The 13505-nt window shown below is 38.8% G+C and overlaps 3 protein-coding genes across 9 annotated transcripts; 2 read left to right on the top strand and 1 right to left on the bottom strand.

Moving 5' to 3' along the window:
- Positions 1–119: 119 nt before the first annotated feature.
- On the top strand, positions 120–6275 carry LOC116854035 (ornithine aminotransferase, mitochondrial-like). 6 transcript variants are annotated; one of them, XM_032835509.1, is made up of 7 exons: positions 519–681; positions 1729–1878; positions 2167–2394; positions 3098–3217; positions 3482–3786; positions 5000–5330; positions 5507–6275. In XM_032835509.1, the coding sequence occupies exons 4-7, from the start codon at positions 3146–3148 to the stop codon at positions 6110–6112; spliced, it is 1314 nt and encodes a 437-aa protein (XP_032691400.1). In that variant the 5' UTR covers positions 519–681; positions 1729–1878; positions 2167–2394; positions 3098–3145; the 3' UTR covers positions 6113–6275. The 6 variants fall into 6 exon arrangements, with proteins under 6 accessions (XP_032691401.1, XP_032691400.1, XP_032691402.1 ...); XM_032835511.1 differs by having other exon boundaries at positions 2149–2390; XM_032835507.1 differs by having other exon boundaries at positions 2149–2394.
- Positions 6276–6432: 157 nt separating this feature from the next.
- Positions 6433–10301, top strand: LOC116854036 (ornithine aminotransferase, mitochondrial-like). Its single transcript, XM_032835514.1, has 6 exons — positions 6433–7425; positions 7756–8149; positions 8493–8797; positions 8864–9064; positions 9332–9557; positions 9943–10301. The coding sequence occupies exons 2-6, from the start codon at positions 7771–7773 to the stop codon at positions 10107–10109; spliced, it is 1278 nt and encodes a 425-aa protein (XP_032691405.1). The 5' UTR covers positions 6433–7425; positions 7756–7770; the 3' UTR covers positions 10110–10301.
- Positions 9869–12582, bottom strand: LOC116854032 (zinc finger protein 184-like). 2 transcript variants are annotated; one of them, XM_032835501.1, is made up of 4 exons: positions 12305–12582; positions 12095–12220; positions 11094–11951; positions 9869–11024 (listed from the first exon to the last, which is right to left on the bottom strand). In XM_032835501.1, the coding sequence occupies exons 1-4, from the start codon at positions 12455–12457 to the stop codon at positions 10329–10331; spliced, it is 1833 nt and encodes a 610-aa protein (XP_032691392.1). In that variant the 5' UTR covers positions 12458–12582; the 3' UTR covers positions 9869–10328. The 2 variants fall into 2 exon arrangements, with proteins under 2 accessions (XP_032691392.1, XP_032691391.1); XM_032835500.1 differs by having other exon boundaries at positions 9869–11951.
- Positions 12583–13505: the final 923 nt, after the last annotated feature.

The following is a 13505-nucleotide window of genomic DNA, read 5'->3' as shown; positions in this document are numbered from 1 at the left end:
ACGAGTCTGTCGGTGCGGTCACATGGTTGTGACGTCACTCGCGCACAGTCCGCTAACTTTTTCTCAAACCTTCCATCACTGTATGGGATGAGTGAAGAGGGGCAAATTTGCACATGCGCAGTATGCGAATTTCGTTAGTCCTCAGTCGTGTACATATTCTACAATATAGGATATCGTTAGAATCCCCTTGCAGAAAAGAAATATAAGACTTGTTAAATTAAATGTAAGACAACTGTTAGAAAATAGGCAATAGAATATATAGGTTGAAATAATAAAATATATTAATTTGTTGTATTTGCAATCGCGACCATGTGAATAATATTTAATTTCTAATAATTCTCTCATAATCCGCAAGTACGAATAAACATGGAATAACTTATATTATTGAAATAAAAATTCGTTATTCAATCCTGAAAAGATTGATATATTATTTGGATAGGCGATAATAAAAATATAAAAGCTTATTTGGGCCCCACACAAACCTTCTGTATTGTATCAAAGTACGAGTTTGTCGAAGTGATCATGTGAGAGATTGTGGTATAAGTTTGCGTACACGAGGTCTAGCTGCACGAGTTTGTCTATCTCTCTCTCTATCTCTCTATTTCTAAGTCTATTAAATTTCTATATGCTCTCAAGTATTGGAAAGAATAAAAAAAAACAGAAGAGTGTTCAGAAGTTACAGTTAAGTGAATATAGCCACACTGATGCTGATTTAATACTCAACGTATACATACAGTTTAGAACTAAGTAGATTTACAATCTTTTTTCTTCATTTATATTTGTCTCTGTTGACTGTGTTTACATCCCAAACAACATAGATCTCCACAGGAGATCTTAAAAACGGTCTGAGAACGCGTCTCCAGAATATCCTTTGAAGATCTTGTGCTGTCTGGGACGGTACAACCGGTTCAGTAATGGTTGCGTTCGTCTTGTTTGCTTTCACGTTAAAACTGTCATCATTCAATCATCTTTGTGCGCACAATAAGGTAGACGTTTAACGAATAAGATGGAATGTCGCTTTGCCAGACGAATCAAGATTATGACTTATGATTATAATGACTTAAGGTCATTTGACTTATTTTATATTTGATAATCTTCGATATTGTAATTGCGGGTGTTGCATATCATATAACAGTCACGTTAAAACTGTATGTTGTATAAGTTGTAAGTTGCCGCATAAATATAGTCATAATTCGATACAAATTACTTAGCTAAGATTCGATCTGTACTTTGCCGAAATTCAAACCACTTGATCAAAGTCTATATCAAATTAGATATTAGAAATCGAAATTTGTGAATCAATAACTGAAACTTGAACAGATAGCACAGAGAATTAAAAAAGAATTCAAAAAGAATTCAGTCGTATGTCACCAATTCTGAGTTCATTTTCAGATGTAAAAAGAATTTTTCAGAATTCAGTTCAGTGAAAAGAATTCTTTTTATATCTAAAAATGAACTCAGAATTGGTGACATACGACTGAATTCTTTTAGAATTCTCTGTGCTATATGGGAGGTTAAAGCGAGCTAGAATGGAAATTAGATTAGAGAAGATTAGATTAAATTAGAGAATTTCCAATTTTTTTTATTTTTTATTCGTAGCAGATTCTCGCACGGAGCGACATCTCATATCACTACGAAGATTCAAAAATAATTTCCAATATCCTTGCTTTGATATAGTAATAATTTCCAATATCCTTGCTTTATGAATTTTCACAAAGTAACTTTTAGGTGGCGTCAGGTAAACCGCCCACGCGTTTTAGCAGCTAAAACAATATGAGTTACAAGAGAGAGAGAGAGAGAGAGAGAGAGAGAGATACAGTGTTAACATTTATATCTTCTCAATTAAAGAAAGAGAATTTTATTGTTTATTGTTATAAGGTATGTTTCACGATATATGTAAATGTGTTTATGTTTAATTTTCTCTAGAAAAATGTCGTGTATTTCTAATGCTGAAATTATTTAACGAATATCGCAGTTTTTTCATATTTCGTGGCTATTTATGCAAACATACCGAAGTTTCCGCGAAGAAATCTTTCATCTTCTGAGGAATAAGGAAGGTTTCTTTTGAGGAAGATCGTTTTTTCGCGATGCTCATGAAACGTATCACTTGTTACGCTGAGAATGTATCGTACCGTTATCGATATACAGATGGTGTGCGTTTGTCAGGGATGGATATATCAATGTCAAATATCGAAAAGCAGCAAGATTTGTACGCTTTGAGAGTAGACGAAGGGGACACGTTACAACATTCCACGGTACACTCTGTGCTTGAGACACAATTTAAGTGATCTACACGCGGGGCCGCTCGTCCTTGTCAGTGCGATTGGAGCCGCTGTCGCAAGTTCGTCGGTGCTGACGAGTGTATTAATTGTACCGGGAGTATAATTACGGTCTGTAAGTGTTTAAAAGTGTAACAATCTGTATATATATTAATTCTTTTGTGAACGGAATTCGTCGGAATAAGCATTTTACAACAAATAAACGAGTTTTCGTAAAAAATAATCTGTCTCCAAACATTTCAGTATCGACTTTCTAAATATTAAATTTTTAACCACTTAATGGCTTCAGTGATATAATTTAAATTTATCCGAGAATGAAGACAATTGTAGAATTCAACAAAAGTTCTTTCATAGTCGTGATAATTATTGATTAATTGATTGCGGATACGCGATTCGATTATTCATACTTCGCTGCTGCAAATTCAATTTAAATATATGTAATGGGAAGAAAGTTTTTAATTGCGGATATAATCGTTATGTAATTTATATGATATAATTATTACAATTATATTACATTATTTATAATTTATAAATTCAAAGTCACAAATGTACATATATCTATATTTAAATAAAAAAAAAAACTATTAATAAGACGCGTCAGATTATACCAAGCATGTTCCTTTTATTAATATGATAAAATCTGCGATATTAATATGATAAAATCTCGCGAATTATTCGGGAAACTTTCACTTCTATGTAATCGTCGCGTGGCCGAATAGCAGCTGTCGCGAACGCTTCGTTTCAATTTAATCGACGAGCCCCACTCGGCTCACGGTCGAAGAATTCTAATGTCGTGTCTCTTGGTCGTAATTCTGCAGATTATTGTCGTGTGCCTTAATTAACAAGGAAGTAATTCAGTTTCTTCAATGGAGCCATTAGCGAGAGTAGCATTGCTAAATATCAAAGGACAGGCGAAGCTATTGCGCCCTCAATCTCAGGTAATGTAATTGATATTAATTAGTATCATTCAATTTTTTTTATTGTTGAATAACTTTTTTGATATAAATTAAATAAATAAATATTCAAGTACCGCGCTATATATATCTCTCCGACTCATATCTTCCAGAACAATTTGTCCTTAACTAAATTTACTATCGCGTCCCTTGAGATGTTTATGTATACATTCTTCACAAAAAGTATTTTGGAAAAAGAGATATTTCAAAAGTGAGAATCAACTCAGACGTTTTTTTCGTTTCTTCCAGCACATTCGGTGCAGCAGGACGCTCACGTCCCAACAAGTGTTCGATCGTGAATCCAAGTACGGCGCACATAATTACCATCCAATTCCGGTGGCTGTGTGCAAAGCCGAGGGTGTTTTTATGTGGGATGTCGAGGGTAAACGGTACTTCGATTTTCTCAGCGCTTACTCGGCAGTAAATCAAGGCCACTGCCATCCGAGAATCTATAAAGCGATGATCGATCAAGCGAAGAATTTGACTCTGACGTCCCGGGCATTCTACTCTGACGTATTGGGCGAATTCGAAGAGTACATCACGAAACTTTTTGAGTATGTAATAGTGTTAACTGTGTAAATATCGACACCCGTGTCGATAAGATTAGTCGGTGATATAACGATATTTTTTTAAGTTTATCAGTGACAGAGTTGTTTATCTGTCAGTAGTTATTTATCGCAAATAAGTGCACGCGTGTACGCCTGATATACATTTGATAACAGTACTTCGGAAAAGTACAGTTGATAGATTTAATTATCAGGAAATGCGGATCTCGTGGAACACGATGCTGAACGGGATTTAATCTTTAGGCTTCTTAGGATCTTAAATTCAAATCTTTAGACTGAAATCGAAGGATATAATATCTAAAAAAGTAAGCACTGATAAAGGTGACAAAAAGTGATAACACAGTCGTCCGTTTTCTAACGTAAAAATCTTGTCCGCTACCTTTGACTGGTCATTAGAGAGATCGACATTTTTTTCTTCCAGATAAATTCTTCCAGATAAATTCTTAAATCTAGCCTTTACAATTACCATTATAGCCTTTACAAGATTATAATTTTATTATTGACGAGCATATAACGCCGCCGTTACATTGAGTTGTTACTGAAAGAAGAAACTTGTAGCAATAATGGTGTTACAAGTAATGCATTACTTTCTGACATTTTCCCAGTGAGACTAACACGTGTCGAATTTTCTTATGCAGTAGATATTTTTCAGTCTTGTATCGAATCTGCGATACTAAAAATACATTTCATATGTATTCAAGATATGAGGTACAGCACGAGATACTGCACAAGTCTAAATAAGTACGAGATAGTAGCGCTAAAGGATGACAAAATTTTGTCACGAAATCATCTATACGTGACGACCGACCGATAACCGCTGGCACATATAGAGAGAACTTTTCTACGGGATTTTAACGTTTATAAGAATTAATTTGCTCGTCTAGGATGTACTCATATTATTTGAAATATTCGAAGCAGATATAAGAATGACAAAAAAATTAATGCTCTAAGAATGTTATGTTTCGATCCTTGTTTTTGGACCTTTTTTAGTGCGATTATATTCCAGTCGCGTGATACAAAGAATGGTATATTATTTAAAAAAAGTTAAGTTAGTTAAGTTAGTTTTAATAAAAGTTCTCTCCATATGTCGTATATATGTGACAACGAAGTTTCATCAAAATGTTAATATCAAATCTGTAAAATATGTCCAGATTTAATATTTATTAATATTAAATATATATATTTTAAATTTTTCTTTCAGTTACGACAAATGGTTGCCGATGAATACAGGCGTGGAGGGTGGCGAAACGGCGTGTAAGTTGGCGCGCAGATGGGGATACAGCGTCAAGGGAATTCCGCAAAATAAAGCTAAGATAGTGTTCGCGGAAGGTAATTTTTGGGGGCGAACCATGAGCGCAATCTCTTCCAGCACGGACCCGACTTGCTACAACGGCTTTGGGCCTTACATGCCAGGCTTTGAAATCGTTCCCTACGATGATCTCAAAGCTCTTCAGCAAACTCTCGCCGACCCGAACGTTTGTGCCTTCATGGTAGAGCCTATTCAGGGTGAAGCCGGCGTCGTAGTACCAAAGGTAACGCCAATCGTACCAATATACTTTAAATTCCTTAGAGTGAGATTTCATATAAAATGAGTAGAATTTCGCTTAAAGAAATTTAAAGTAATGTATATATCCAAACGTTCAAGTGCGAGAAAGCAATCGTTGAGAATTCATTCACTCCTATCGATTCGTGTCTTCATTTTAAACAGGACGGATATTTGAAAGGAATTCGGGAACTTTGCTCCAAGCACAACGTCCTGTGGATCGCGGACGAGGTGCAAACTGGTCTGGCGAGAACCGGAAAGCGACTCGCCGTCGATCACGAGGCTGTAAAGCCGGACATCTTGATCCTCGGCAAGGCCCTGTCCGGAGGATTCTATCCGGTTTCCGGCGTGTTAGCCAACGATCCTATTATGCTCACCATCAAACCCGGCGAGCACGGTTCGACCTACGGCGGCAATCCTCTCGGTTGCAGAATCGCACTTGAGGCACTTCGCGTTTTGGAGGAGGAACGACTCGCTGAGAACGCGGAGCGACTCGGTCACGTACTCAGAAGCGAACTCAACAAGCTACCTAGAGAAGTGGTCACCTTGGTGAGAGGCAAGGGTCTCTTGAACGCGATCGTTATCAACGACAAGATCGATGCCATGGACATTTGCTTGAAATTAAGGGAAAATGGCCTCCTAGCGAAACCGACGCACGACCACATCATTCGCTTGGCGCCGCCGCTGGTTATTACGAAAGACCAGATTCACGAGTGCGCGAACATAATTTCTAAGACTATACTAGGATTAAATTCGACAGCCACGCGTTGAATAAAAATTATTATAATTATATTATTATGAAAATTATCATATTATTAATTATATCAGATTGTGAAAAAAGACACACATCCGTGGTAACGTTAAAATGCTATTATTGATACCGATTTATATTTACATGTATTTTTTCTAATAAAAGTATAAATCTCAACTTTAATATCGTCGATATGTGTGTGTCACACATACACTTGCGTCGCGCGTAATTTTATTAGAACAAAGTGCAACGCCCGTCACGATCGTTATCTCGACAACGTTCGTCGCGCGATCCTCGGAGTGACGTTAATGTACAGCTCGTGTGCGCGTATATACTGTATCGAAAAGCGCTCTTTCCGACGGCTTACTTTTGACAGATGGCAGTTATCAAGCGTTTGCCGCGAGGATTAAAACGGAACTGAATCGAGCTGACGTATAACCGTTAACAATTATGGACGTCGCTCATTTATGGAACGACTGAGTGTTACATATGGATACAACGCGTCCAGTTGGCTATCGTGTCGCTCGATGATTATTCTCAATTATGCAGCGAGAATTAATAAGCATCTTTTCGAGCGCGGTCGTATTGTTACTTCGATAACGATAAAGATACCAACACAGCTAATGCGAGTTATTGCACTTGCATTCTGGCTATTAATAACTTAATACGATAACATTCCACCTCTCTCATTTTCCACGCAAATACGCACAGAAGATAAAATGTATCGGAAGATACACATACACACACACACACACACACACACACACACACACACACACACACGTGCGCAGGATTACGGCTTGTGTTAAGTAATAATTAAAGCGCGACTATTATGCATCGTATATTTCAGGCGATTTATCTTCATACCGCCGAATTACTCTCCGGCTATGTTAACGGAAGATTTTCATGGAAAATTTAGTTGTAAGATAAGGCAGTGTTGTTTTTTATCAATATATCATCGATGCAGCGTAGATTACATTGTTTATTATTGTTCGTTTACACTCGGACACGCTGGCACTTTTATTCTTTAATTGCATATTACTTTTTATCAGATACGTTTTCGTTTGTAACGGTATTTATTCTAAATCCTTCTGTCGCGATACAGGAGCATTACGCCAGATAAACAATGTAATTTACCCGTATCTTTCGTCGTATCTTTCGCCGTATCTCCTGTCGCTTTGGTATAAAAGCAAGACAGACGGAATTGCCATCAGAAGACGTTTATTTTCCGACACTTTGTAATCTCGTGCTTAAAGTAAGAAGCAGCCTTTTTATTGTTTTTATAGTTGTTTATCAGATCGAAGTGTCTTTCCTCGTTCGTCTATACCTGCTGGTAAAATTTTAGAACATAGAAAGTCAATCGGAATAATTGCGAAGCGTTATACATTCTTGGACCATAAAATCGATAGCTAACATTTTTAACTGTTTTCAATGTAGATTGTTAAATCAATTCTTCAATAATTCTCTACAATTGCCGTTGTTTCTAGAAAATGTCGCAGTATATAGCAATTATTCTGATTGAGAGTTTATTTTGTATATTTAATATTTATTATTATTTAATATATTCTCTCTCTAAGAATAATATATAATCTGAAATGTATAAAATTATAATGTATAATATGTATCAATGTATAATATTGACCCATTCGTTGGTGGCGAATAGGGTGACGGAAGAAATATGGCCATGCAATCCGTCAGGCAGAAGTTCCTGGGTGTTGTAAAGAAATCGAGTAAGGGAAGATTCTTAAGCTCCCAGCAAGTGATCGATCGCGACGACAAGTATGGTGGTATCCACTTCAAACCGCTACCAGTCGTTCTGACCCGAGGAGAAGGAGTCTATCTATGGGATATCGACGGAAAGCGCTACCTTGATTTTCTTGCTGGGTTCTCGACCGTCAATCAGGGTCACTGTCACCCGCGTCTAGTAAAAGTCATGAGAGACCAGGCTGGAAAACTGACGCATACATCGCGAGCTTTTTACTCGGAACCTCATGGTGAATTGGGAGAATACATGACAAAACTGCTAAAATGGGACCGATTTTTGCCGATGAACACAGGTATGCAATCAATATCCATTACCTTGCAAACTGTTATATAAGTGTTATATAAGTGCATCTGCTTATGTGAAATAATAATTTTAACAATCGCGAAGTACTTTGTAAAATAATGGCATATTAGTTAGATTTTCTACATAATAATTAGTAATTAATTATATATCATATTATTGTACATTTTTATTTAATGAAGACTAATAAAAAAAACGATTCTTTAAAATAATTAAACATCAGAATAAATCAATGCTGCTTGAGGTCAATCAATGCTTCATCTCGTTTTTTATTACCGAGTAAATATCGTTTTTATTGTGAGGAATTGCGAATTATTTTCTTCTGTTCGTTATAGGTGTTGAAGGTGGTGATACAGCTATCAAATTGGCCAGACGCTGGGGATACAGAGTGAAGAAAATACCGAGTGACAAAGCTACCATCGTATTCGCGAGAGGAAACTTCTGGGGTCGTTCATTGGCGGCTTTGTCAGCCTCGACGGATCCGAATTGCTATACAGACTTTGGTCCTTACATGCCGCTCTTCGAAAAAGTGTCGTACAACGACCCGGCTGCGTTGGAGCAAAAGTTCCGAGAAAATCCCAATATCTGCGCGTTCATGGTTGAACCTATTCAGGGAGAAGCTGGAGTCGTTGTGCCTACTGTAAGTTAACGATAACGTATCAATAACGTATTCATAGTGTTGCATTCTTTAAATTCTCTTTTTCAGGATGGCTATCTGAAACGCGTGAGGGAGTTATGCACAAAGTATAATATCTTATGGATCGACGACGAGGTGCAGACCGGTCTTTGTAGGACCGGTATGCGTTTAGCAATCGATCACGAAGATTGCAGACCGGATATTCTGATTTTGGGGAAAGCGCTTTCCGGTGGGATGTACCCGGTTTCCGGTGTTCTGGCGGATGATCAGGTACTCAAATATTTCGTCGTAGCCACTAAAGCTATTTGAAGTGTGTCTACGTGTCTTCCACTCGCAATACGCGTGCAATAAAAAAATATTTTAGATATTATTCCATTATTTTGAATAGTTTCAACGACCACAGTTATTTGTAAAATTATTTGAAAAATTATCACTGGTGGAATTTTGTGCGGAAGATTATTGTTACGTAGAAACTTCAAAGTATTATTACAACGTTTAATGTTAATTGCAAATTCGTAACGATCTTTATGCTTTTAGATAATGTTCTGTCTGCAAACGGGTTCGCACGGAAGTACTTTCGGCGGAAGCCCACTCGGAAACCGAGTAGCCCTGGAGGCGGTTAAAATCTTAGAGGAGGAGAATCTGGCGGAAAACGCAAAGAAGCTTGGGAAAATTCTGAAAGAAGAATTGAGCAAAGTACCGAAGGATATCGCGACGGAGTTTCGAGGGCGCGGTCTCTTGGCTGGTCTCGTGATCAATAAAGGTACCGGGATCATCGTAAACAAATTGATTAAGCTTAATAGCTTAATCATAACAGCTAAAGCATAACAGCTTAACGTTGATAAATCATGGCAACTTAAATCGACAAATTAAAAATGCGATATGAATCACGAACTCGAATGAAGATGAAATATTCCGAATTCAGCGGTGAAACTAAAATTCTCCGCGATGCTCGCGTAGAAATCCAAGTCTTGCAGTCTAGCAATTTCGTCTCACATATTTGCCCTCGATAATTGTGCAAATAAGCGTAACGAGAGGATGAATAAACCGCATGTCGAGTAATACTTCTCTACGTTATGTAACGAGAAATTGGATTTTATTACATGGCCGCACGAGAAACACTCAATAATGATACAATTTATTTGCAGAGTTTGCAGACGGTTGGGATATCTGTCTGAGGCTGAGAGATGCTGGCTTGTTGACAAGACCTGCACACGGACAAATCATTAGAATATCGCCCCCGTTAACGATCACGGAGGAGCAACTGCGAGAGGGAATAAACATTCTCACTACGGTTCTAAAAAGCTATAAATGAAGAACTCGAGCATATTCCACGACGTGGATTTCTACAGCTAGTAAACGAGTCAATTTCGTTCCGATGTTATTTTCTATTGAAAGACGCTTTTATCGTCTCGCTAAGATTCCCCGACTTTTCTAATAAAAGAATAAGAATAAAAATAATATAAAAGTGAGATTTCGAGAGAAAATAAAGACATCAGTATGTGTACATATGTTACAATTTATCGGTTTTTAATTACATGTGCGACTCGTTGTGCTTCTTCAAGTGCCTTGTCAGACTGAAAGACTGCGAGAACATTTGGTTACACTGATTACACTTGTACGTTTTCGTGCCAGTATGCAAATTCAAGTGCCGTTTCAAATGATTGGCTAGCTTGAACCTCTTCCCGCATAACCGACACTGGTGTTGCCTCAAAGTGCCGTGCGAGGCTTCGTGGCTTTTCAAGTGGCCCGACTGCGCAAATCTTTTGCCGCACAATTTGCACGCGAAAGGTTTCACCTTGGTGTGAATTCGCAAATGCTCGACTAGATTACCTTTCTGCACGAAACGCTTGTCGCAATACTCGCACTTATGCACCTTTGACGTCTTGTGCGTTCGTAAATGCATCTTTAAATTATAATTATGGCTAAACTGTTTATCACAAATCTCGCAATGTACCAAACCCTTCCCCGTGTGAAGTTTCTCGTGTGCCTTCAGATTTTTCAAAAGGCGGAAACGTTTGTTGCAAGTACCACATTCAAAGTCCTTACTCTGCGAAGCGTTGTCACTCTTATTATGTACCTTTATATGTTCCTCTAAATACGAAGGATATGAAAATATTTTATCGCACACTTTGCACTGATGTACATTGGTTTTGGTGTGCAATCTCATGTGCGCGTTGAGTTTGCTTTTCGACGCGTAGGCCTTGCCGCAGCTGAGGCACTTGAACGGCTGTTGACCAGAGTGAGACAATTGATGAGCGAATAATTTAGATTTTTGCGAGAATTGTCTCGAACATACCTCACACTGATGCTTTTTCGCGTGAATATCATCCGCGCCCTTCGCCTCGAGGGGTTGCTTATAATTATCGTCCGCCGGGCATCCGTGATATCCGATTATGTGTTGCCGGCCCTTTTCGGACGCCTTTATAAATGTCAAGTTCTCCGCGATCGATACGTCATTCTCAGAATGCATCGTTACATTTTGCAAACGTTCCGAGCTGCTCTCCTGAACACCATCCAGGTCAATATTCTCGGGAAAATTTAAATTCTGTATTTCGTCGTTGTCATCTACAGTGGATCTTTGATAAGACAGATTCTGAATGGGATTATCGACAGAATGAATGGACCTCTCGTAACTGAGATTTTGCGGGATATGATTGGAGTTCTCGCAGATCTCGATGTTCTCGTTATCGCACGAGATATCAACATTATCTGTGCTGTGCGCGATATTGTGACTTATCAATTGTCTCCTGTTGGTGAAAGTGTGATTGCATAAGGAACAATGTAAGGCACACGCGGCTCGACTAGAATTTTCCTCGTTCAATGGCATGGTATGCATTACATTTGGCCTAACTAACGGGGATAGTTGCGTGTTTGGAATACTGTCGTTGGCAAAATTCGAACCGACATGACCAAAATTGAGATAGGGATTTTGAGATTCTACTATGTGCATATGTTGCATGGGTATGTTATCCTGAATGAAGGATAAGTGTAGTCGGCTATGGGCACAGAGTTCTTGATAATTCATAAACACAGCGCCACATTCTATGCACTTTAGCGTCTTGTGAGAATTCTGTACTGGAACAAATCCTTGATTCTGTTGATTCTGATACAGCTTGCAGCCAGAGACAGTAGTATATGATGTTAATCCAGATACCTGTTTGAATAATATAGTGTTTGTTTATGTATAAAAGAGAGTAGAATAGAAGAAGATAATTTGACCGTAATAATAAAACAAAATAGAACTCGATCCCATCTATATTGTTACATATATTGTAATAATAAGTCTTACATCTTTACCTTCAAGGCTGCTTGTCTCAAAGCCCTATCTGCTGCACGACATTGTTCTCTATACAAAAGAGCCGACTCTGCTCTGGTGACACAACGATCACACATTTTCTCAGGCAAACCATCTCCTTGCCAGACCTGTGCATATTCGAAACATCCACAAATTGAGTATTTCGACAACTTTAATTTGCATATATCATGAGTAAAAAGTGTGTTATTTACCTCTAAGCACGAGAGGGATCGTAATTTGGCGGCGAGGGATGAACCAGCAGGACCCATGAATAAACATACCATTTTGTCGCCGTCCTCTCTTAAACACGTGCGACACAACTTACTGATGTTCTCGCTGTCAATTTCCTTCGTGACTATAAACATCCTTCCACTGCTTTCTGAACTGTTACAGTGGAAAATATCGCGCGACTCGCGTGTGACGGTAACCCCTGTCGCAGATCATGCTCTTATTTTGACGTTTCTAGACGCCACGCGAACCGCCATTTTTTCCTTCGTTCCGCATAGTCCATACGATTGACGCGAGATGTCGCCACCATGTCGATGGAAAAGCGCGACGCGGCGCCACTCGGTGCGTCAGCTTCGGTTAGTCTCGTTCGAACGCATAACAAACCGCCGCAGTGGTTTCGTGGAAACGGTGAAATGAGCGGAAAGCTTACCGGATTAACGCTCGCGCTGATAAGTTCGTCGATCGTTTTATCGCGACCGCAGTTCGAAATGCATGAACGCGCGTTATGCGCGCGTTAATTCGCGCGACTATGCGCCGACTATGAGACTGGGATATCGACTCGCTCGCTGGGGCTTTCACCGGCTTTCACTGCCAAGGTAAATTGTTTTCTTTTAATCTCGTATTGATAATTTGATGTTTAGCGAACGCGCCGGAGCGCTGCACGCACAGTGCGATCGAACATAATCCGTATTCTCCATTTTGCTCTCGCACTCCATTCTACCGTAACATAACCAACTGTCTTCTATCTGAAACCGTTACAGAAAGTTTCCGAGGGGCTCCATCTTACGAGACGTGTATATTCCTTTGGACAGTGCAAATTTGTACAGCGTTGGAATTCGCAATCAAGTATTTGAGTAAGTCGCAATCTATTGTATGCGAAGTGATATTTTGTCTCAAGTAAATTCGCATGTTATTTTCTGCGCTAATAATTAAAGCGATATATATCTGTATACTGGACAACGAAGTGATTGCGATTGGAATATATCGGCGTATCATTTTTCTATCGCTTTGAACGCAAACGACATTACGCTCGTTGACAAAATGGCGTGCGAAGAAAGTAATATTGGCGCGCAAAAGCGCCGTTTATAGATGGACATTTCATTTCATCCGACGTGATTTATAGCGATTTAAGCATGGCTTGATAACTGCCGCTGACTGCATTGATCCCGTTAATGAAATCGGCGG

This window comes from Odontomachus brunneus, unplaced genomic scaffold (genome assembly GCF_010583005.1).
Source record: "Odontomachus brunneus isolate Ranch 3 - 2012 unplaced genomic scaffold, Obru_v1 Obru_scaffold_007, whole genome shotgun sequence".
NCBI classification, from domain to species: domain Eukaryota; kingdom Metazoa; phylum Arthropoda; class Insecta; order Hymenoptera; family Formicidae; genus Odontomachus; species Odontomachus brunneus.
The sequence above is the reverse complement of the archived record's forward strand: the minus strand, read 5'-3'. Positions and strand labels throughout refer to the sequence as shown.